Source organism: Meriones unguiculatus, chromosome 21 (genome assembly GCF_030254825.1).
Source record: "Meriones unguiculatus strain TT.TT164.6M chromosome 21, Bangor_MerUng_6.1, whole genome shotgun sequence".
Classification (NCBI taxonomy): domain Eukaryota; kingdom Metazoa; phylum Chordata; class Mammalia; order Rodentia; family Muridae; genus Meriones; species Meriones unguiculatus.
Window position 1 is genome coordinate 12341307 of NC_083368.1, and position 21613 is coordinate 12362919.

A 21613-nucleotide genomic window follows, 5' to 3' on the forward strand; every position below is an offset into this window, starting at 1 on the left:
TGCTCTTCCAAAGGTCATGAGTTCAATTCCCAGCAACCACATGGTGGCTCACAACCATTTATAATGTGAACGGATTCCCTCTTCTGGCAGGTGTAAATGCAGAACACTCATATACATAAGATAAATAAATCTTAAAAAAAAAAAACCCACACACACATAAACACATGTATGTGGGTTTAAAAAAAAAAAAAGATTCACAGCAGACTAGAAAAGCATCTGAAAAAGGAAGTAAACTACTAGTATCTTCTGCACCACCCTTGTAGTAGTTTGAATAACTACGGCCTCCCTAGACTCACGTGTTTGAATGCTTGCCCTCGGAGAGTGGCACTATTAGGAGGTGTGGCATTGTTAGCATAAGTGTGTCACTGTGGGGATGGACTTTGAGGTTTCCTACACTTACGCTCCACTCACTGTGCAATGAGGGCCTCTTCCTGGCTGTCTTTGGAAGCCAGTCTCCTCCTAGCTGGCTGGATCAAGCTGGAGAATTCTTAGCTCCTCCAGTACCATGTCTGCCTGGATATTGTCATGCTTCCTATCATGACAATAATGGACTAAAATTCTGAAACTGTTGGCCTGCTCTAATTCAACATCGTTTATAAGAGTTGCCATGGTCATGGTTGTCTCTTCATAGCAATGGAAACTCTAACTACAGCAACCCTGTTTAATCAACTATGGTAGAGATACACACACATCTCTTTATTTTCTACAGCAATGCCCTGACTTCTAGATATGTAAGTGAAAACTGGAGAAATTTTACTTCCATGCCTTAGATCTGAGACTTAGTTGCGCCTTTTCATTGACCACCTTTGCTGAGTTCTAGTGACTACAAAGATACAATACACATCAGGCAGCTTTGTTTAGCATGTGAAATTTGAGTGTGTTTATGAAGCACTTCATGAAGTTTGTAGACAACAGTGACCTGAGAGATTATTTAAAGAGTGAATTGGTTTGTGACACAGGAAACTATAGTTTTTATAAGGATGCTTCTGTTATACAACAGGATTTAATACTCTAAAGATAACAAGTGTCGTCTTTTCAAAAAACATTATTTATTTCTATGCTAGGCACATCTTTAATCCCAGAACTCAGGAGGCAGGGTAGAACGACCTCAGTGAGTTCAAGGCCAGTCTGATCTACATAAAGTTCCAGGACAGTCAGGGCTATATGAAGAGACCTTGTCTCAAAGAACACAAAACAAACAAAACATTAAAGTTTCAGGAAATCTAATTTTTCCAGATAAAAATGTCTAAAAATCCAACTGGGCATGGTGGTATATGCCTTTAAATTCAGCACTCAGGAGGCAGAAGCAAGTGTATCTCTGTGATTTTGAAGCCAGGCTGCTTCACATAGTGAGTTCCAGGACAGCCAGGGCTTTGCAGAGAGATACTGCCTTTAAATAAATAAACAAACAAACAAATAAATAAATAAAGTAAGTAAGTAATTTTAAAGGGGGCACTGACCTTTTTAATACCATTTATTAATATCAACTATAAAACAAACTTGGAAAAATACTTTGTTAACCCCTTTTCTTTAAACTTGATTTATTTTTTTGTATATTTGGTCTTTGGCCTACACATTTGTCTATGTGAAGGAGTCGGATCCACTGGGATTTGAATTACAGACCAGACAGTTGTGAACTGCTATGTGGGTGCTGGGAATTTAACAAAAGACAATGCTCTTAACCACTGAGGCATCTCTTCAGCACCCATTAACCCTTCTATATATAGAACAGAGTCTGAAAAATTAAATGGGGGTAGAGGGTGGAGAGACAACCCCTACTTCCCAAGAAGAATCAAGCTGGGAGGAAAAAAGTATGCTTGGAAAGAGTTAAATACTTCCCACAAGGGGGGCATGAGAGACTAACATGTCGGAAGACTAGAAAAGGGATCAGTGATATCATATGATACAGAACTAATCACCAATAAATGCCACTTCTGCCACCCACAGAGCAGGCAAGAATGAGGGCACTCACTGGACCAAAAGCAGGGACACACTCATACCTCCCACAGGAATCTGGCAAACAAACCTGCCTTACAGGATTACAGGTTGCTTTTCATCTTGTCTAGGAATAACAGTGGCTATCATAGTAGAAGGTATGCTGGAAATTTATATAACCTTTTAGGTTAATAAGGAAGGGTACTAGTTGCAGTAATAAGGCTGAGAATGACTTATTCTAATCAACATGGTTAATACTACAATGGGTCTCACATCATTTAAAATACCTTTGCTGCCAATAAAACCTTGGCTCTTGTCCACTCAGGTACACTCCTCTGTGGTCTTCACTACACTCATAAGAAGAACAAGCTTTTCACTGATAATCCACAAACATGATGTTTGTATCTATTTTGGTTAATTGATTATGAAATAAGTTCAACAACAGTTCCAGATAAGGGGCAAGAGAGGTGGCTCAGTAGTTAGGAGAACATTTTACTAAGCCAGGTGGTGTAGTATATGCCTTAAATCCAAGCACTCAGGAGGCAAAGGTAGGCAGATCTCTGAGTTTGAGAACAGCCTGGTTTATAGAGAGTTCCAGGATAGCCAGGGCTACACAGAGAAACCCTGCCTCAAAAAAAAACAAAACCAAACAGAGCACATACTACTCTCAAAAAGGACCTGAGTTTGATTCCCAACAACTATGTCAGTGGCTTACCCATAAATAACTCTACCTTGTAGGTGATCCAACACGTCTAGCCTCACACAGAACCTGTTGCACTTATGTATTTTTAACCCATGTCCCCAAATCAAACAACAATAATAAAAACCAGCAGTTTCAGATAAAATGTCATCTGAGTAGCAAAAGGTATTGTAAAACCAGCCGAGGCTGGGCTAATGAGGTAACCCAGGCAAGTAAATGTGCTTGTAGCTTACTTGTGCCCAAGTCTGACCACACCTAAGTTTGATCTCTGGGACCCCTGTGATGAAAGGAATTCTCCTCTGACCTTAACATGTGCACTGTGGCACATGCACCACTCCCTCTGAAAAAAAATTTTTAATGTAATAATAACAACTTAAAAAGTGCTTGGAGGGGGCCTCCCCTTCTTTGAAGGAGGAGGGGGGATGGGGATATGAGGGTGGAACTGGGAAGAGAGGAAGGCAGGGGCTGCAATTAGGCTGTAAAGTGATTAAATAAATAAATAAATGAAGAAAAAAGTGCTGGAACTTGAAATAAACCCCTAGGGAAAAAAATTTCAGAGATGCCATGTAAAAATATGAATTTTGATATTTATGCCCATCTAATCTCTGAACAATCAATCTCAAGAAGAATATAGGAATATTTATTTGCTTTTACACATATGACCTCGAACTCACTGCCAAGGGCTAATATGAAAACTTTTACAACATTTTAAGGGTGAAAACACTCTGATGAGAATTTGTTGCCTTTAGTCATCTTTGAACCTCTCCCTTAAAGTTCAGAACCAACACAAAAGGGTTCCCAAGACTATCCTCAGAGTACAGCTTATCAAGGATTCTGAACTTTCTAGAAGCTTACTTATGGGAATCACAATATATAATTGAATGTAAATACTTCCAGCATAAAATATAGCCTGTAATCTTGACACTATTTGTTTCTAAGAAAAAATTAGAAATACTTGATTTTATTTTAAGGTTTTAGTGGGAAAAGAAAGTAAAAACATCAATTTGATTTTATCCTTAACTAATGTAATTAATTCTGCCCATTAAATGAAATAAAACCAACTTCCTGAAGAAGGCAGTCTTAGGAAATGACATCAAGGTTACTGGCAGCCTAACCCCCATAGGTGCACATTGCTGGGAGCACAGTTGGACCACATGCAACAGGAATTATGGCAAGACAATCTCACTGTCCTCAAAGCACTCCTGGGTAAACACTACTTCACATTCTCTCTACAGCATAGTCTCGTAACACTGCAACACAGAACTACAAAGAGCAAATAGTTTCCATAGGTGAGGCCAAGTCTGCAAATATCTGTTATCACCTTCTCCAAGCTCTACTTGATCGACTTTGTGAAGCGCTAACTCTAACTGTTCAGAAAGTGTCTGAGATGAAATGAGATCATGAACAACAATACAGGATTGGCTTTAAATGACTAGATGATGAGATAACCACATCAATAGATTGTATGTAAATTAACAGTTAATACAGCATCTCAAACTCTTTCTGGTAAACAAATAAACCTTTACCCACAGTCTAAAAAACTCATTCCAACCAGGTGCTGTAATCCCAGCACTCAGGGAGGCACAGCAGGTGGATCACTGTGAGTTCAAGGTCTACAAAGCGAGTCCAGAACAGCCAAGGCTACACAGAGAAACCCAGTATCGAAAACAAACAAAAAACTGCAACCAACCAACCAAACAAAAATCAACAGCACTTATTTTAATATAATGTTACCAAAAATTGGTCACACATTTATATGAAAAATACAGAATGCAAAACCATTATCATAGCACTTAGGAGGCTGAAGCAGAAGGGTTATGGATTCCAAGTCAAGCCTGACTACACAGAGAGACCCTGTCTCAATAAGAATAACAAAAACCAGAATGAAATGGGTTCCTACCCTCAGTTTTGGAATTACAAGCAGCAAAATGGTAATGAGGACAAACAGTTGCCTTTAAAAGTAAAAATTGCTAATCTAAAATGCTTGCTGTGATAACTATCAATTTTTAAAATTTATTTATTCACTTTTTGTATCCTAGCTGTAGCACCCTCCCTCGTCCCCTTCCAATTCCATACTCCCTCACCTCCTCCCATAACCCTCCCCAAGTCCACTGATAGGAAAGGTACTCCTCCACTTCCCTCTGACCCTAGCCTATCAGGTCTCATGAAGATTGGCTGCATTGGCTTCCTCTGTGGACTGGTAAGGCTGAGGGTGATCAAAGAGCCAGTCACTGAGTTCATGTAAGTGACAGCCCCTGTTCCCCCTACTAGGGTACCCACTTGGACCCTGAACTGCCATGGGCTACATCTGTGCAGGGGTTCTAGGTTATCTCCATGCATGGTCCTTGGTTGGAGTATCAGTCCCAGAAAAGACCCTTGGGCCCAAATTTTTTTGGTTTTGTTACTCTCCTTGTAGAGTTCCTGTTCCCTCTAGGTCTTTCTATCTCCTCCTTCTTTCATAAGATTCCCTACACTCTGCCCAAAGTTTGACTAAGAATCTCAGCATCTGCTTTGACAACCTGCTGGTTAGAATCTTTCAGAGGCCCTCTAGGGAAGGCTCCTGTCCTGTTTCCTGGTTTTCTCCTTCTTCCAATGTCCGTCCCATTTGCCTTTCTGAGTGAGGATTGATCATCTTACCCAGGGTCCTTCTTCTCGCTTAGCTTCCTTAGGTGTACAGATTTTAGTATGTTTATCCTACATTATATGTCTAATATCCACTTATGAGTGAGCATATACCATGTGTATCTTTCTGCTTCTGGGATACCTCACTCAGGATGATTTTTTTTTCTAGTTCCATCCATTTTCCTGCAAATTTCATGATGTCCTTGTTTTTAATTGCTGAGTAGTAGTCCACTGTGTAAATGTACCACAATTTCTGTATACACTCCCCGTTGAGGGACATCTTGGTTGTTTCCAGCTTCTGGCTATTACAAATAAAGCTGTATGAACATGGTTGAGCAAATATCCTTGTTGTATACTTGAGCACATTTTGGATATATGCCTAGGAATGGTTTAGCTGGATCTTAAGGAAGCACTATTCCTAATTGTCTGAGAAAGTGCCAGATTGATTTCCAAAGTGGTTGTACAAGCTTACATTCCCACCAGCAACAGAGGGTTTTGCTTTCTCCACATCCTCTCCAGCATTTTTTGTCACTTGACTTTTTGATCTTAGTCATTCTTATAGGTTTAAGGTGAAATCTCAGGGTCATTTTTATTTGCATTTCCCTGATGACTAAGGACGTTGAACATTTCTTTAAGTTAATATTCCTTTATTGATAATTCTGTTTAGCTCTGTACCCCATTTTTGAAAAAAATTTCAAGTCTCTGAAGAAAGAAATTGAAGAAATGGCAGAAGATGGAAAGATCTCCCATGCTCATGGATCGGTAGGATGAACATAGTGAAAATGGCCATCCTGCCAAATTCAATACAATTCCCACCAAAATACCAACACAATTCTTTACAGACTTTGAAAGAACAATTCTCAATTTCATATGGAAAAACAAAAAACTCGGAATTGCTAAAATAGTCCTGTATAACAACAGATTGTCTGGAGATATCTTCATCCCTGATCTCAAGCTGTACTATAGAGTAAAAGTAATAAAAACTGCAGGGTAATGGCATAGAAACAGAATGGTGGATCAATGGAATCTAATAGAAGACCCAGAAATAAACCCACATACCTATGAATACTTGATTTTTGACAAAGAAGCCACAACCATACAATGGAAAAAAAGACAGCATCTTCAACAAATGGTGCTGGTCTACCTGAGTGTCTACATGTAGAAAAATGCAAATAGATCCATATTTATCACCCTGCACAAAACTAAAGTTCAAGTGGATCAAAGACCACAACATAAAACCAGACACACTAAATCTGTTAGAAGAAAAAGTGGGAAAGAGCCTTGAACTCATTGGCACAGAAGACAACTTTCTAAACAGAACACCAACAGCACAGGCTCTAAGAGAAACAACCAATAAATGGGACCTCATGAAACTGAAAACCTTCTGTAAAGCAAATGACACTGTCATCAGACAAAACGACAGCCTACAGACTGCGAAAGGATCTTCTCCAACCTTGTATCTGACAGAGGGCTAATTTCCAGAATATATAAAGAACTTTAGAAGTTAAAAAACAACAAATCAAGTAATCCAATTAAAAAATGGGATACAGAGATAACTATCATTTTAGGAATAATATTTGATGGTTCACCTTTTCTAAATTTTATCTGTTACATTTTAGTTTTAAAAAAATCATACAGAAGGCTGGAAGTCCAGCTCAGTGGTAAAACACTTACCTGGGTTCCCTCCTTAGTATAAAACAAACAAGCAAACAAAGTTTTTTGTCTCTCTCTCTTTTTTTAAGACAGGGTTTCTCTGTGTAGCCCTGGCTGTCTTGGACTTGCTTTGTAGACCAGGCGGCCTGGAACTCACAGAGATTTGCCTGTTTTCATCTCCCCGAGTGCTGGGATTATAGACATGTGCCTCTGCACCCAGCATAAACAAAGTCTTAATAGAACAAATTATGAACAGGAAAATAAAATTTCCTCCCAAGGAATTGAATCTAGGTCCTCAGCCATGTCAGTCCATTAGTAAAGTACTCTGCCTCCTGTTTTATATACATTATGTATGTACGTACATACATACATCCCTATGTAGCCTTGGCTACTAGGATTAGAGGCATGTACCTTAACATCCAGCAGCAGTTCAACGTTTTTGTTTTTGTTTTAAACCATTTTCTTTCTATCATTCAGTCATGCATTCACTGAATTACTTGAGAGAGGGGCTTACTATATACCCCTGGCTGACCTGGAACTTAACATGTAGAACAAGGTAGCCTCAAAGTCACAGAAATCCACTTACCTCTCTGCCTTCTGAGTACTGATTTTAAAGGTGGCTCAACTCCTCTCTTGCCCTCTTTACTTTGCTTTCTCTCCCTCTCTCTGAGATGCCTCATCCCATCACCCTTTCTCTTTTCTCCTGCGCTCACCCACTCTCTTTCTCTCATCTCCAAACCCTGAACGTTAAATTTCTTCATTCCAAAAGAGAGAGAGAGAGAGAGAGAGAGATATTAAAGGTGTATACCATAATGGCCAGCAACAATTTTCTACAATAATTCCCCAGTTCCCACTGACATATGCAGGCATTCAGAGAATAGTATATAAAAAAATTTATGTACCATTTTCTGGAGAAAGTTTGTCATAAGCATCTTCATAAATATAATTTCTTCTTATAGTGACATTGATTCCATCCAGAAATGGACCATCTCCTTGAACTTCTTGCTTATCTGCATAAATCAACCTTTGAAAGATCTAACAAAAAGGTGAAGTTGTAAGGTTATTAGAACCAAAAGACTTGCCGGTATAAGCACAAACAAGCTAAACAAAACTGTCAAATATAATTTAATTTTGTATTTCTACAAAATTATGGCATCAGTTTTATATACAAAGTAGCAAATATTAACTTTTTCAATAAATGAATATTTAAGTATTTCTAAGCCGTTTCTCCTGATTTTACTGTTTTAGAAGACCCATGCCACGGTATGTGTTTCTTTATTAAGTATTTCTTAAAAATATGGACAGGTAGGGGGTGTTGAGATGACCCAGTGGGTAAGGCACTTTCAGGCAAGAGTTATGACCTGAGTTCAATCCAGGACCTGCATGACAGAGGGAGAGAACATACTCCTAAAAGTTGTTCTCCAACCTCTGCATGAGCTCTGTAATACACATGCACACACACAAACACATCAAAAACAATATTTAGGAAGGAAGTAAAGCTCTTACAGCACTATGCTAATCTTAGAGGAAATATTTCCACCAAGGATAAAATTCCTGTCTATAATGTTGACATATCAGTAGAAGCAGGTCAGGAGTTGGGTACTATGGTGTTTTGGCTTTTTCTTTGTTTGTTTGTTTTTCCAAGAAAAGAGTTTCTCTGTGCAACATCTCTGGTTCTCCTAGAAGTCCCTTTTTAGACCAGACTGGCCTATAACGCACAGAAATCCATTTGTTTCTGCCTCTCCCAATGCTGAGATTAAGGGCACGTGACACCAAACCCTGCTGGGGCTGGCATTTTTATAAACACCTAGAGCGCAGTTCTTAAACTGTGGGTGTTGATCCCTTTGGCAAATCTCTTTCTCCAAAAATATTTACATTACAATTCATAACAGCAAAATCACAGTTATGAAGTAGCAACAAAAGTAATTTTCTGGTCGGGGGTCACCACAACATGAGGAACTATAGTAAAAGGTCACAGTATTAGGAAGGTTGAAAACTACTGACTTAGAGTCTATATGTCAGTCTGTCATTTTTGTTTGTTTGCCCTGAAAACAAAAATAAAGGCCTGAAAAATATTGAGGCCTGTACCTGGAAGAATCTAGTCATTTCTAGTAAAAACACAACAGTCTAAGTTAAACTGGAAACAAACATAGGCAAATGTTTAAACATGTTTCAAAATCATTTGGCAAGGAGCTAAGATATCTGTCCATTTTTCAAAGCAGTGATCGTCATAGTAACTTTTTTATGAATGCACACAAAGTACCTTTACAAAAAAAAATTGGCATTTTTTGGTAACAATGAAAACTTTGACAGTTTAAACAACCCTTCTTCACTATCAAAAATCTCTAGTGGAACAGGCTGCTCAGCTAGCTACAAGGGAAAGCAGAGCTTTAGCTTGTACAGAGAAGTATGTGGCTGGATTTTAAGGATGAAATTGGAGATTTTAAGTGGTGTGTTAACTTTTTAACTATGTTAAATTAGCATCACGGGTCTGAACACCATACCTTCACTCGCTCCTCAAATGGAACCACAAAAGGCAGTTCTGTCAGGATGGCAAGCTGTCTTTCCTCAGACACAGACAGGGGTGGGGACTCCAGACCTACTGCAACACATGTTAAAACTCGTTACTCCCTCCGTATCCCCTTTCCGTTCACTGCCAGCTATTAAAGTCAGGGTCTACAATCAGGGTCTAAAATCTGAGTATGATTTTAAGAACCTGAAATAACCTGGTGATTCTATCTATTTCTCCTTCCATGAACATACCCTCCAGCCCAATCTGAAATCTCTGAGGTCATTCCAGTCAGGTAAGTGATACAGGTGCCGAGTGGGTACAGATGATCATCTTCAGTTGTTTGCTCATCCCACAAACACAGCTAGCACTCACAGGATAAGGCCCAGGATGTCAGAGCTAAAATGGGAGGTTCCTACATAGCTACTTTTTCCTTTGAGTTGTGTATGCATACATGTCAAGAGGTATCTAGGAGAAGGCTGGGTATCCAGTGGTTCCATGTTGGGGATTGGTCTGGTGCTATGTATTCTAATGCTAATTACTGGCCCCCAAAATCTGGTTATTGCCCAGACAAGAGCACAATCTCACCTGTCTTTATTGTGTAAACTTTGCTCTACCTAATTTAGAGTTGACTGGCTAATAAAAATGGTGAAGCCTATGACTTGGTAGAAGAAAGGTAAGCAAAGTTTAGGTTCCTGGCCTTGGGGTCAGGAGACCACAAGGCAGGGGGAGGATGTGGCAGAAGGAGCAGAAGATGGAGAAAGATGATGTGGCCTGATGGGGCATATCCAGCCCAGAAAGACTTACTGGTAAGTAACTTTGGTTGTATAGCTGTGAGATAGGTAAATAGTTTAGAGGGTTGATATCTGCCTAGCTCCAGTGCTTTAAGCTTGTAAATAAATCATAGCCTCTCTGTATCAATTATTTTGGAAGCTAGCGGGGTTAAAGAAAACTGTTTGCCTTACTAATTAGTATCTTACAGGCTTATATTGGTACTTTACTAGTAACCTGCGGCTCTGTTCTTTCCCAATAGTGAGTAAACAGGCAGGCATACTGGCACAGTGAATCACAGTTAACCCTTTCAAACTCATTTGAACGAAAAAACAAAATCTGGTTAACGTTTAACACTTTAAGATTCCCTTATAGCTAGGATGTGGGGGCACACGCCTTTAATCCCAGAACTTGGGAGGCAGAGGCAGGCAGATCTCTGTGGGTTGGAGACCAGCCTTGTGTACAGAGTGAGTTCCTGGATTGTTGGGACTACATAGTGAGATCCTGCCTCAAAAAAGAAGAGAGAGAGAGAGACAAAAAAAAAAAAAAAAAAAAGCCACAGAGTGGCAAATTTTATAACAGATAAAGAAAAACTATAGCCATAACATTAAATTTTTCTAAATGTAATAGTTAAAAAAGAAGCACATGAAAATACACTCAATACCATCAGTCAGCTGAGAAATGCAGATTAAAATCACGGTAAGATATCATCTTATTTAATATTCAGTAGAGCTAGGAATGAAACACAGGATTTGGTCCAGATTAATTTAAGCAAGTGTTCCAACACTATGCTACATCCTTTTAAAATGGCTACATTTTTAGCTTAAAAAAAGTCTTGGCAATTTTACACGTGAACACAACAATGTATGATGATCATATTCATAACTTATTATCCTCTCTTACTCTTCTTCCACTCTCGCTGACTACTCTCCTCACAACTAGTCTCCCTCTTAACTTTCATGTCTTATTTTTTTCCTGTTTAACCAGAGTTGCTTATCAGAACGTGGGAAGGGAGTATTTACTGAAGCATGGACAACCTATCAGGGGTTATGTTACTGAAGAAAATGACTCCCACTTCCTTACCAAACTTTAACTGCTAATAGCTCTTCAGGGAGTTGTGAAGCCCACAAGTTCCTCTATCATCCATGCCTGTATGTTGATGGGCCAGGCAATCATAGCTATTATTCATTACTGCAATGGCTATGTCAGGCTATGTCATATCCACAAAATAATCCTTTTAAAATGACAATCCCAGGGGCTGGAGGGATGGCTCAGGGGTTAAGAGAATTGTCTGTTCTTCCAAAGGTCCTGAATTCAATTCCCAGCAACTACATGATGGCTCACAACCATCTATAATGAGATCTGGTGCCCTCTTCTGGTGTGTAGGCACATACGCAGGAAATATTATAAATAATAAATATAATTATTCATATTTTATATAATTATAATAAATATAATAAAATTATAAATAATAATTTATAAATTATAAATAATAAATAAACCTTAAAAAATGACAATCCCATTAGGGCGTGGTAGGACACACCTTTAATCCCAGCACCATTTTTATTAGGCAATCAACTCTAAATTAGCCACATCAAGGTTTACACAATAAAGACAGATGTAGTGAGACTGTGCTCTTGCCTGGGCAGCAACCAGATTGGGGGGGGGGGGCAGTAACCAGCATTAGAATACTTAGCACCAGAGACAGGCAGATCTCTAGACCACCTACAGCCACGGAGTAAGACCCTGTGTCAAAGAAGCAAAAAAACCAACCAAAATAAAACATGACAATCCCAAGTATTGGCTGGTATACAAAGTGCCAGAGCATAAAACATACAACTCTGGTCTGAATGAAAGCTGGTATAACTACTTCAGAAAACAGTTCTGCAGTTTTTTGTTGTTGCTGTTTTTTGGTTTTTTTGTTTTGTTTTAAGACACGGTTTCTCTGTGTAATAGCCCTGGCTGTCCTGGACTCAGGGGCTTACTCTACAGACCAAGCTTGCCTCGAACTCAGAGATCTGCCTGCCTCTGCCTCCCCAGTGATTAAAGGTATGCACTAATATGCCAAGCCTCTGTTTTGCTTTTTAAATAAAGTTAAGCACGTCATTGCAGTGATGTAAGATTCTTTATGTTCACACACTTGTATATTGATAATAATAGCATCGACATTCATAATCACCAAAGACTGGCAAAATAACCAAATGTCCTTCATATGATGTAACTCCTCAATGGAATTCTACACAGTAATCAAAAGAAACAGCTATGATTCACAGAACCCCACTGCCTCATGCTGCTTGTTCTGCAGTTCTACCTTTCAGAAAAGATGAGCTAACAATCCTTTTCTACCCATCCATTAGGGAACACAAGATTATTTTTTTTGGAGTGATGAAAATATTCTGTGAGATGTTCAGCAAAAATCACAGAGCTAACAATAAAAGGAGTGAATACTGAAGAGTATTCACCCTTGTGACAAGAAGTTTGCCAACTGAGAACTTACCCTCCAGGGTGGACTGTAGTGGGCCAATCCTGCCCATCCTCCGGAACCGCCAAACATTTCTAGATGCAGGTACATAGAGCTGTGTGACCTGTGGGAATCAACTGCTGTCAGCACCTCCTTCTGCCGCAGTACCACCTGGTGGCAAGTGAACAGACTCAAGGCCTACATGCTTTTAAAGAGCTGACTGACTATCCCTGTCCAGTCCAGGCTGCTTCTCCAGTTCTCATATTTTAGCCCTGAACACTTTAAAGTGAACCGTTGAGTGTCTTGGCAGAATAAATTACCATAATGATATAACTATGAAACAAAGCTTATCACATTTAAAAAATAACAAATATACTTACCTACTTCCTCTAAAGTGTTTTTAATTACCAATTAATTTGTTTGAATTAGTGTTCAAGCAAGATAAGCAGGTGTTTTCTCTTGTTTTTCTTTAATCTGTAAGTTTTTCTAACCCCTTAGTTTTGATCTTTGTAATTATTTTTTTCATGAAGGTATAAGCTTTTGCTTATGGTCTGGATCGAACTCACTACTTGCAGAGGCACCTGAAGAGGCTTAGAGCAGCAGGCCCAATGTGCGAGGTGGCATGTTACACCCTTCCCAAAACTCACAAAATAGGACACCCATTCTATGGAAGAAATGCACAACACAAAGACACCCATGCTATCTAGATAGCCTTAAGAGCGGCAGGTCAAATGTTTACTACTTCTTCCTATCAGTCTTCAGAATGACATGGTTCCTTTACACTCTGTAAAGTTGATGGAGAAAGTCTTTAGCACCACTGAATCTGTAGAGTTACTGTATGAGGCCAGTCCACGCAGCTATTTTCAGTGTTACTCAGTCTCTAGGGCAGTATTTATGTCTGGGAGGAAAGGCTCTTAGGAGTTCCTGACCTTTCTTCATTCCTCAGCAGCTTCTACTATGACAGGTCACTAAACTTCAAACCTAGAACTACCACTATGCTAAAGTCCTTTTGTGTTGGTGGGAAAAAATTCCTTAGAGTCACCTACTTGGTCCCTGGAGCTGTTCACTTTGCAAGATCTGCCCATTTGCAGACTCTGCCAATGGGTAGAGCCGGAGGCCTCAGCCTCAGCCTCAGCCTCAACGTGAAGATGTCTTGTCCCTGGGAATACAATTACTACCTCCAATGTCCTGCCACACTCGTTTTGGTTTCTTGCAGCACCAGTACTCCTGTTTTCCCTACATCTCCCCAATGTCTTAAACTCTCGAAGATTCTAAAATGCATCAGTGGTGACTTTCTCTGAGAGCACCTGATGCACACTTTTCCTTATCTTCTGGAAGATTCAATCTGCTTTAGGTTCCAATCTTACTAATATTCAATTGTTTCTGCCCCTTCAGACAACCTAGGATAAAGCCCATCTATTTTAACTAATGAATATACTTTTACTGGTAGTATTACTAAAAGTGAAATTGTTTCCAACTCCAATAGACAATTATTGGGCTTTAATCCAATCTGAGGAAATAAAAATACAATTAAGATAATGATTATCAGGATATTCTTGAGGCCAAAGCTGTTGCTACATATCCTGCCCTTTGACCAAGAGTTATTTAGCATTGCAGACAACATATATACCTACTCAAAAGTTAAGTGAGGAGTTAAAAGCAATTTAAAAAGGCTTATACTCCCTAGAAATACAAAAGCTGAGAAACCATCTTTAATGAAACATAATAGGGAGATTTTCTACTAACTTTATCTGCTTTGATATCCTCTTGTTCTGACAGCCAGTGGTTTGGAGGACAGAAATTTCTCCTAGTATCTCTAGACTTCAGCATTTTCACTAGGTTGGTGATAACCTGAAAAGGAAGAAGAGGCCAGTGTCATACAAACAACTCAGTGGCTAACACTTCACAGAGCAGGCAACACCACTAACCAGATGCCAGAAGACACTAGCACTGGTGCTTCTCCACCTGGTAAAATGGGTGTGGACTTCCCCAGCTTACAAAAATTCTCCTTTCAGAGACTACAAGAACATACTGGAGGAACAAACCAGTTTTCTGCCAAAAGAAACAAAAAAAGCACACAGGCGCACACACACAGTGTCTTTAAAAAGGAGGTCAGGTGACCCTGTCTTGAAAAAAAAAAAAAAGTCAGTTCACTACTTCTACCATGAGGGAGTCTGTGATCCACCAGATGGTGGTGGCACATGCCTTCAATCCCAGCCAGGGTGTACAGACAGGCAGATATCTGTGAGCTCAAGGCCAGCTTGGTGTATACGGTGTATAGAGCTAGTTTCAGGACAGTCAGGACTACACAGAGAAACCCTGTCTCAAAAAACAAAACAAAACAAAAACAAGAAGAGAAAAATAACAAAAAAAAGTCAGGGGACTGGAAAGATGGCTCAATGGTTAAGAATGACTCCCTTCTTTTGTAAAGGAGCTAACTATGTGGGTCCTAGGAACTGAACCTTGGTCCTTTGCAAGAGGAACAAGCGTTTATAACCACTGAGCCATCTCTCCAGGCCCTTGGCTAGATTTTCAAGACAGAACTCTGACAGTACAATAGCTCATCTGGGCTGATATAAAGCTTATTCTGTCACTATGTGAAAATTTTTTTCTAGTTTTTTTTTTTTTTTTTTTTGAGAAATTCCACATGAGGGATGTGGGTAAAATAGTATCCTACTGAATCCCTATTTCCCCCACACACCTTGCCTGTGCCTCTGGAGCTGATAAATTTCCTATAATCTCATATTTTTGTAATTTCCAAGATGGCCATGCAACATCCCATCTATGTATGTTCTTTGCATGTTCCTGAAACAATAGCTCTGCTATGGGTATGCCATGAGCTCTTTGGGAAGAGAGCCAAACAAATTACCTGAGGACCTAGTATTTTCCAGCAACTAATCTGGGATCAAAAGTTATTTGATAAGATTAAGAAATCTAGCAGTACTAACTAAAAATGATCTACTTTCTACATTGCATAGATGTACTTTGTAGAGCTGGCAAGATTACTCAATGAGTAAAGATGCTTACTACCAAGACTGACACAGAGTTTAATTCCCCAGGAACCACATGATAAAGCAGAGAACCAACTTCTACAAGTTGTACTCTAACCTTCACATATGTGCTGTAGCATGTATAAATAAATACTTGTAAACACATATCTATAAAATCCTCTAGTGGCAGTTTCATATAAATATGAAGCAATTTTAAAAAAATAGATAAGCAGGAGAGACAGCTCAGAAGAGTTCAGTTTCTACCATCCACACTGGTGGTATGACTCACAGCTGCCTATTACTCCAGCTCCAAGCGATCTAACACTTTCTCAACTTCTGATGTAACCTACACTCACATGTACAAAACTCCAGACACATAATTTAAAAAATAAAATAGTAGAAAAGATGTAAATAGAAAAAGTTTGTCTAAAAATTTAGAAGGTTAAATTACCTTTTTAAAAGTGTATGTGCTCAGTTACAGATTATACATTAACAAATAATATTTTCACAAGATCCTTATGCTTGTAATGTTCTGGTTTTGATCTTGCCTACAGGGAATCTTGCCCACAGACTAACAAGCTCAGGAAAGTTTCCTACCAAGTTATTACCCAGCTATTGTATCATACCAACATATAGTACTACCATGTAATGAATATATCTGTAAACTGGATGACAAGACTTGGATGGAGATGACTGGTGAATGAATAGTCTATTTTGAAAAGCAACTGTAAGATGAAATTATAATCTAATAAATAAAACCAAAAGGCATAGCTAATTCTTTTATTTTCTTTTTGGTGACACTAAAGATTTAATCTAGAGCCTCATGCATTCCAGACAAGGGCTTTCCCACTGAACTACATTCCCAGTTCTCCATACTTTTTATTTTGAGACAGGGTCTCAGCAAGTTGCCTAAGTAGACCTTAAATCTCTTTATAGCCCAGGCGGCCACAAACTTGCAGTCATGCCTAGTGCCAGAGATTCACCAGCCTGGCCTGGCTGTGGCTAATTCTTAAAGGAGCTCCATACAAAGGACACTCAGCAGTGTCCTTTAGAACTCTAGGTACTAAACACGTGAAAGGAGAATTTTTTAAAAATCTGATTTCAAATGAAGAACATATTCAAAGGAATGTGAGAACAGTGGCATGCGGCTATAGGAGCATCACCTGACAGAAGACGTTCTCCTAATGGGAATAGAAAGAACACAGTGAATCAACAACAAGCCCTCACTACAATGATACTGCCCAGGCCCAGGCTGAGTTCATCTGCCATTCCCTAGCACAGGCTAGTCAGCAGGGCAGTCAGCTTAAAGAATCAACGGTGAAGGCTTGGGAGTGTGAACTACTGTAAGTACATGTGAACCTGTTTTACACAGCTCTCAGCTATCACTTGTTAAAAATAGTGTATTTTGAAAGACATGATTTTCTTCCATATCTGAATTACTACAAAACCATCTTCTTAAAGTATTCATTTCAGTTAGCCACAACAAGGTAAAAATAACAACAAACACCCAGCCAACTTTCAATAATAAGGATAGGCCCAACTCTATAAGTACAGAACACAGGTCTGCCACTCTGTGACTCCTGGTGAAAAGTGCCCATCAGGATTGCAGCCAGGACACTGTGATTGCATCCATTTACTTTGTTAAAAAGATGGGTTGTTGCTCCTCACCTCAGAGATCTGGAGCAGTCATACTGGCACAGCCATTGCCACGACTTTGGCTAGAGATCTATCATACCTTTCCTTGAAAGGAAAAGAAAAAAGCAGCCCAAATTCTTATTTCATGGATGTGAAATGTCCAGGTTGCTGCAAGATTACTACAATTTTCAACCATGCTCAGACAGTGGTTCTTTGTTTTAGGTTGTTCAACAGCGTGTGCCAGGCCACAGGAGAAAAAGGCAGGCTCACAGAAGGCTATTCATTTAGAAAGCAACATTAATCTATTTAAGTTCCTGAATTTGTTTTTCACAGAAACCTTATCAGGTTCAGTCACTCTACCAAGACAATGTAATTATGTTTGATTTTTATAAAGTATATAACAATAATCTATTTTGGCATCAGTTTTTCAATAAAGTTTCAATTATGGAAAAAATATTTGGGCTGTTGTCTTTTTTCTTCGGTGCTGGGGACAGAACCAAAGGGTTTGTACTGGGCAAAGTTTTACTTACTAATAAGCAGCATCGTCATACCTGGGTGGCTTTTAAAAATGATTTTGAAATTAGTATAAATTATACATAAATCTGGGTTTTTAATTTATGACACTTTCATACATACACATAATACACTTCAAGTAATATTCATCTCCTCCTTAGTCTCTCTTGCCCCCATCCGTATCCAGTTCTCTTTCCTCATCCCTTGTACTTCCATGTGTTCTTGTGTGTGTGTTCCAGTAAGATTTGTTATACTTGTCACCTGGAGCACAGATGAGAGTTTGTTTACAAAAATCATGAGCACCATACCAGTGACTATAATATTGAAAAAAATTTCACTCCCTCTTTCATTAACTGCCTATCTTATCTTCTTTCAGGAGCTCTTCCCATTTCGGGGAAGACTATTGAAGGACCTAATATTGTGAAGACAAGTAGTATAGCTCCTGTGAGTTCAAGAATGCAGCAGCCATGTCATGCCTGAAAGTCGGCATTTCACACCTATTCCCTTTCTCTAATTCTTGCATTCTTTCTAATCAGTCTTCTACGATGTTCCATAGCCTTGGATATTATAGTGGTTTGAATGAAAATGGCCCCCATAGACCCATAGAGAGTGGCACTATTAGGAGGTGTGGCCTTGGGAGTAAGTGTGGCTTTGTTAAAGGAAGTGTGTCACTCAGGGTAAGCATTGAGGTTTCAGGGTCCAGTATTACTCTCCTCCTGTTGTCTTTGTATGTGGATATAGAACTTCCAGCTACTTCTCCAGCAATGTCTGCCTATATGCTGCCATGCCTCCCACCATGCCAATAAACTGCAAATCAGCCCCCTGTTAAATGTTTTCCTTTGTAAGAGTTGCCATGGTCATAGTCTCTTCACAGCAATAGAAACACTAGCTAACATCAAGCATGGTGGCGCATGCCTTTAATCCTAGCACTCAGGGAGGCAAAGGCAGGAGGATCACTGTGAGTTTGAGGGCAGCCTGGTTTACAAAGGGAGTCTAGGATAGCCGTGGCTGCACAGAGAAACCCCGTCTTGAAAAACCATAAGAAAAAAAAAAACAAACAAAAAACCAACAACAACAAAACCTTAACTAAGACAGATATGCATGTCCCATTTATGGGTCGTTTATTCTCAGTAATTTGGCCAGTTATGAGTCTCTGAAGTTGCTGAACACTGCAAAGAGAAGCTTTTCTGACAAAAGCTAAGAGCAGCAGTATTCTATAGGCATATATTTAGAAGGTAATGTAATGTGATAGGTACATTATGTTCAGTTAGCAAAGAACAGCAGTTTCCCAACTAAGGCATTGGACCTCCCTAGACATAAGCTTTTGACCAGGTCTACATTATGAGTCAGCAGGGAGGAAGCTGATAGCTAAGTTTTAACTTTGTGTTTCTATGTGCCTCGACCAAACTGGCCTTAGGTTTTTAGAGACTCCCTATATATTCCAGGTTGGCCTGAAACTCATGATTTTTCTGCCTCAGTCTCTTGAGAGCTGGGACATACCAGGTTTACCACCACATCCAGCAAATTTTTTCTTTCAAATGGAAAGTACAAACCAACAATCAAAAGAACAAGAATCATCTACCACAGCACACTCTGCTCTCTCTGAGGCAGTGCCTCCCCGACACACTGCCTTTGATAAGGAAGGCCTAATAAATGTGGCAGCCAGATACAAAGACATGCCAAGCAGGATTTACTGCCTCTTTACCGGGTTAAAGTAATTATAGCCATAAATTACACTTCAAAAAGAAGTTTATAAAGTTGATAAATGTATGATCTGTTTTAACAGCATTGATGCAGAACTTAGAAACCGACCTTACTTCCTACAGTGACAAGTAAAGATGACTTTAAGCACTTAAATTCTGTGTTCTGTGACCAGCCAACAGAGCTGCTCACACAAATTAATTCAAGAAGATCATCTTTGACTGAAAAATGAAAATGGTCTACATTGAAGTACAAAGCCCAGTCTCAGTGTTTGCAATTCTGTCAGTCAACACAAAGCCAGAAATCAATGGCAAATGCTTTTACCTCCTTTGGTTGGTTTTACTGTGAATGTTTCAACTTTAATTTGGTATTATACACATAAATGGTGTTGACATTTTATTTGATACTTTCAGAAAAACATGGCTGGTTTTGTACAGTAGTCAACACCTCTCACACAAAATCACTACCATATAAACAGACAGGTAATGCTTGTTTTTAGGAAAAAGTGACAACTCCCAATTGTTTGTGATATAAAAGTCATTTTCTCCTATAAGAAAAGCTAACAGCAGCTGATCACTCATGGGTCATACTAGTTTCTATTATTTCTGGGACTCAACTCATAGCAGGTGGTATAAAATAGGCTGGGGACATGTCCTTTAAACAATTCTAATCTAAGGCCAAAGGTCTTTGTTAAAACACAATTTCAAATCTAAATCAATCCCATACTAAAGAAGGGGGGAGGGTTGGATGTATCTCAGTGGTAAGATGTTTACTTAGCATGTACAAAGCCCTGGGTTCAATCTTTCTCTTTCACGTACATATACATTAAGAAAGTAAGAATCATCTACCATAGCACACTCTGCTCTCTATGAGGCATAGATGTGCTTGCCTCCGTGACAATAGGCCTTTGATAAGGAAGGCCTATTAAATGTGGTAGCTAGATACAAAGGCCTATCAAGCAGGATTTATTGCCTCCACACGGGGAAGGTGTTTCAGACAGGGTCTTCCTTAATTCACCTTGAAATCACTATAGCCCAGGCTAGCCCCATGCTTGTAATCACTCTGCTTCAGCAGCCTGAAAGCTGGGATTACTAGCATGCATCACTGCACTTGGTTCCACAAAATTTTTATTTAATGTTTAAACAAAACAACATAGGGTCAGTGAAAAATATCTCATGTTATTAAATTCAGATATTCCTAAGCCCCAAAGATAAGATTGTCATATGAAATTATAAAACATCCACTAGGAACTGTAAAACAGTGAAGTTATCTTCCAGTGTACATAAAACCTGGTATCCCATGGAAGGTAAGTGTTACTAGCAACGCTCCCAGAGCTTAATTGCACACAGACAAGAAAACATACATGCTACCATATGGCCCAAATCCATGAACGCTTACATAAGCATTCCAAGTCTGAAGTAGATCAGATAGCTTGTTTGTAACCTAGAAGAGGTGCAAAATAGCACATCTCCCAGGAAGGGCTCGGTAGGCAACTTTTAAGGTTTACTTAGAAATGCAGAGAGAAGTGATTAAAATAAATTGTGCAAACATGTATTACATCAATCTGTACAAATTATGAATTCAATGATGCATTAGCCCTGTATTCACACAATCAAAACATTATCAGTTACTTTCACTGCTGCTAATGCTTATGCTTCTAAGTGAAATGTGTTGTAAAATCAGGCAGAATGGGCTGCAGAGAGACTCTCATGGACTTGTAGATGAATAAGCAGTCCTTAATTAGCCCATCAGGTTAAGTGCAAGCATTAATGGGTCTTTCCTAAAGTCTAGCCTGACATCTTCCTCCAAACATGGCCAAGAAGAAAGTTCCATTAGCAATATTAATACAAGCTTAGTTGATCATTTTCATTCAATTAACTTCTTTCAATTAAATAGATAGCTTGACAAAAGCAGTGATAAAAGACCTGAAGGGACAGCTGATGACTCTCATGGAACATTAGTGTTCGAGAGGTCACTGGTACTAACCGGCCTGTAAATCTAGCATTCAATTTGGAAGATGCATTTCTTCTGCTCTCACTCCTTTAATGAGCAATTTTAGCTGACTAGATGTGTTTGCAGCAGAAATTGCAAGGGGTCAGTCAAGCACCTTTTTCCTGCTCTTT

At 39.2% G+C, this 21613-nt stretch overlaps 1 protein-coding gene across 2 annotated transcripts in view; it reads right to left on the reverse strand.

The window, feature by feature from the left end:
• Positions 1–21613, reverse strand: part of Ube3c (ubiquitin protein ligase E3C) — a 100981-nt gene that overhangs the window by 31370 nt on the left and 47998 nt on the right. The window contains exons 14-17 of one of the 2 annotated variants that reach the window (XM_021662259.2): positions 14398–14502; positions 12688–12775; positions 9415–9512; positions 7813–7945 (exon numbers count right to left, since the gene is read on the reverse strand). In XM_021662259.2, coding sequence (XP_021517934.1) covers positions 7813–7945; positions 9415–9512; positions 12688–12775; positions 14398–14502 — 424 coding nt within the window. The remainder of the gene's footprint in view (positions 1–7812; positions 7946–9414; positions 9513–12687; positions 12776–14397; positions 14503–21613) is intronic. The other variant, XM_021662260.2, reaches the window with a different exon arrangement.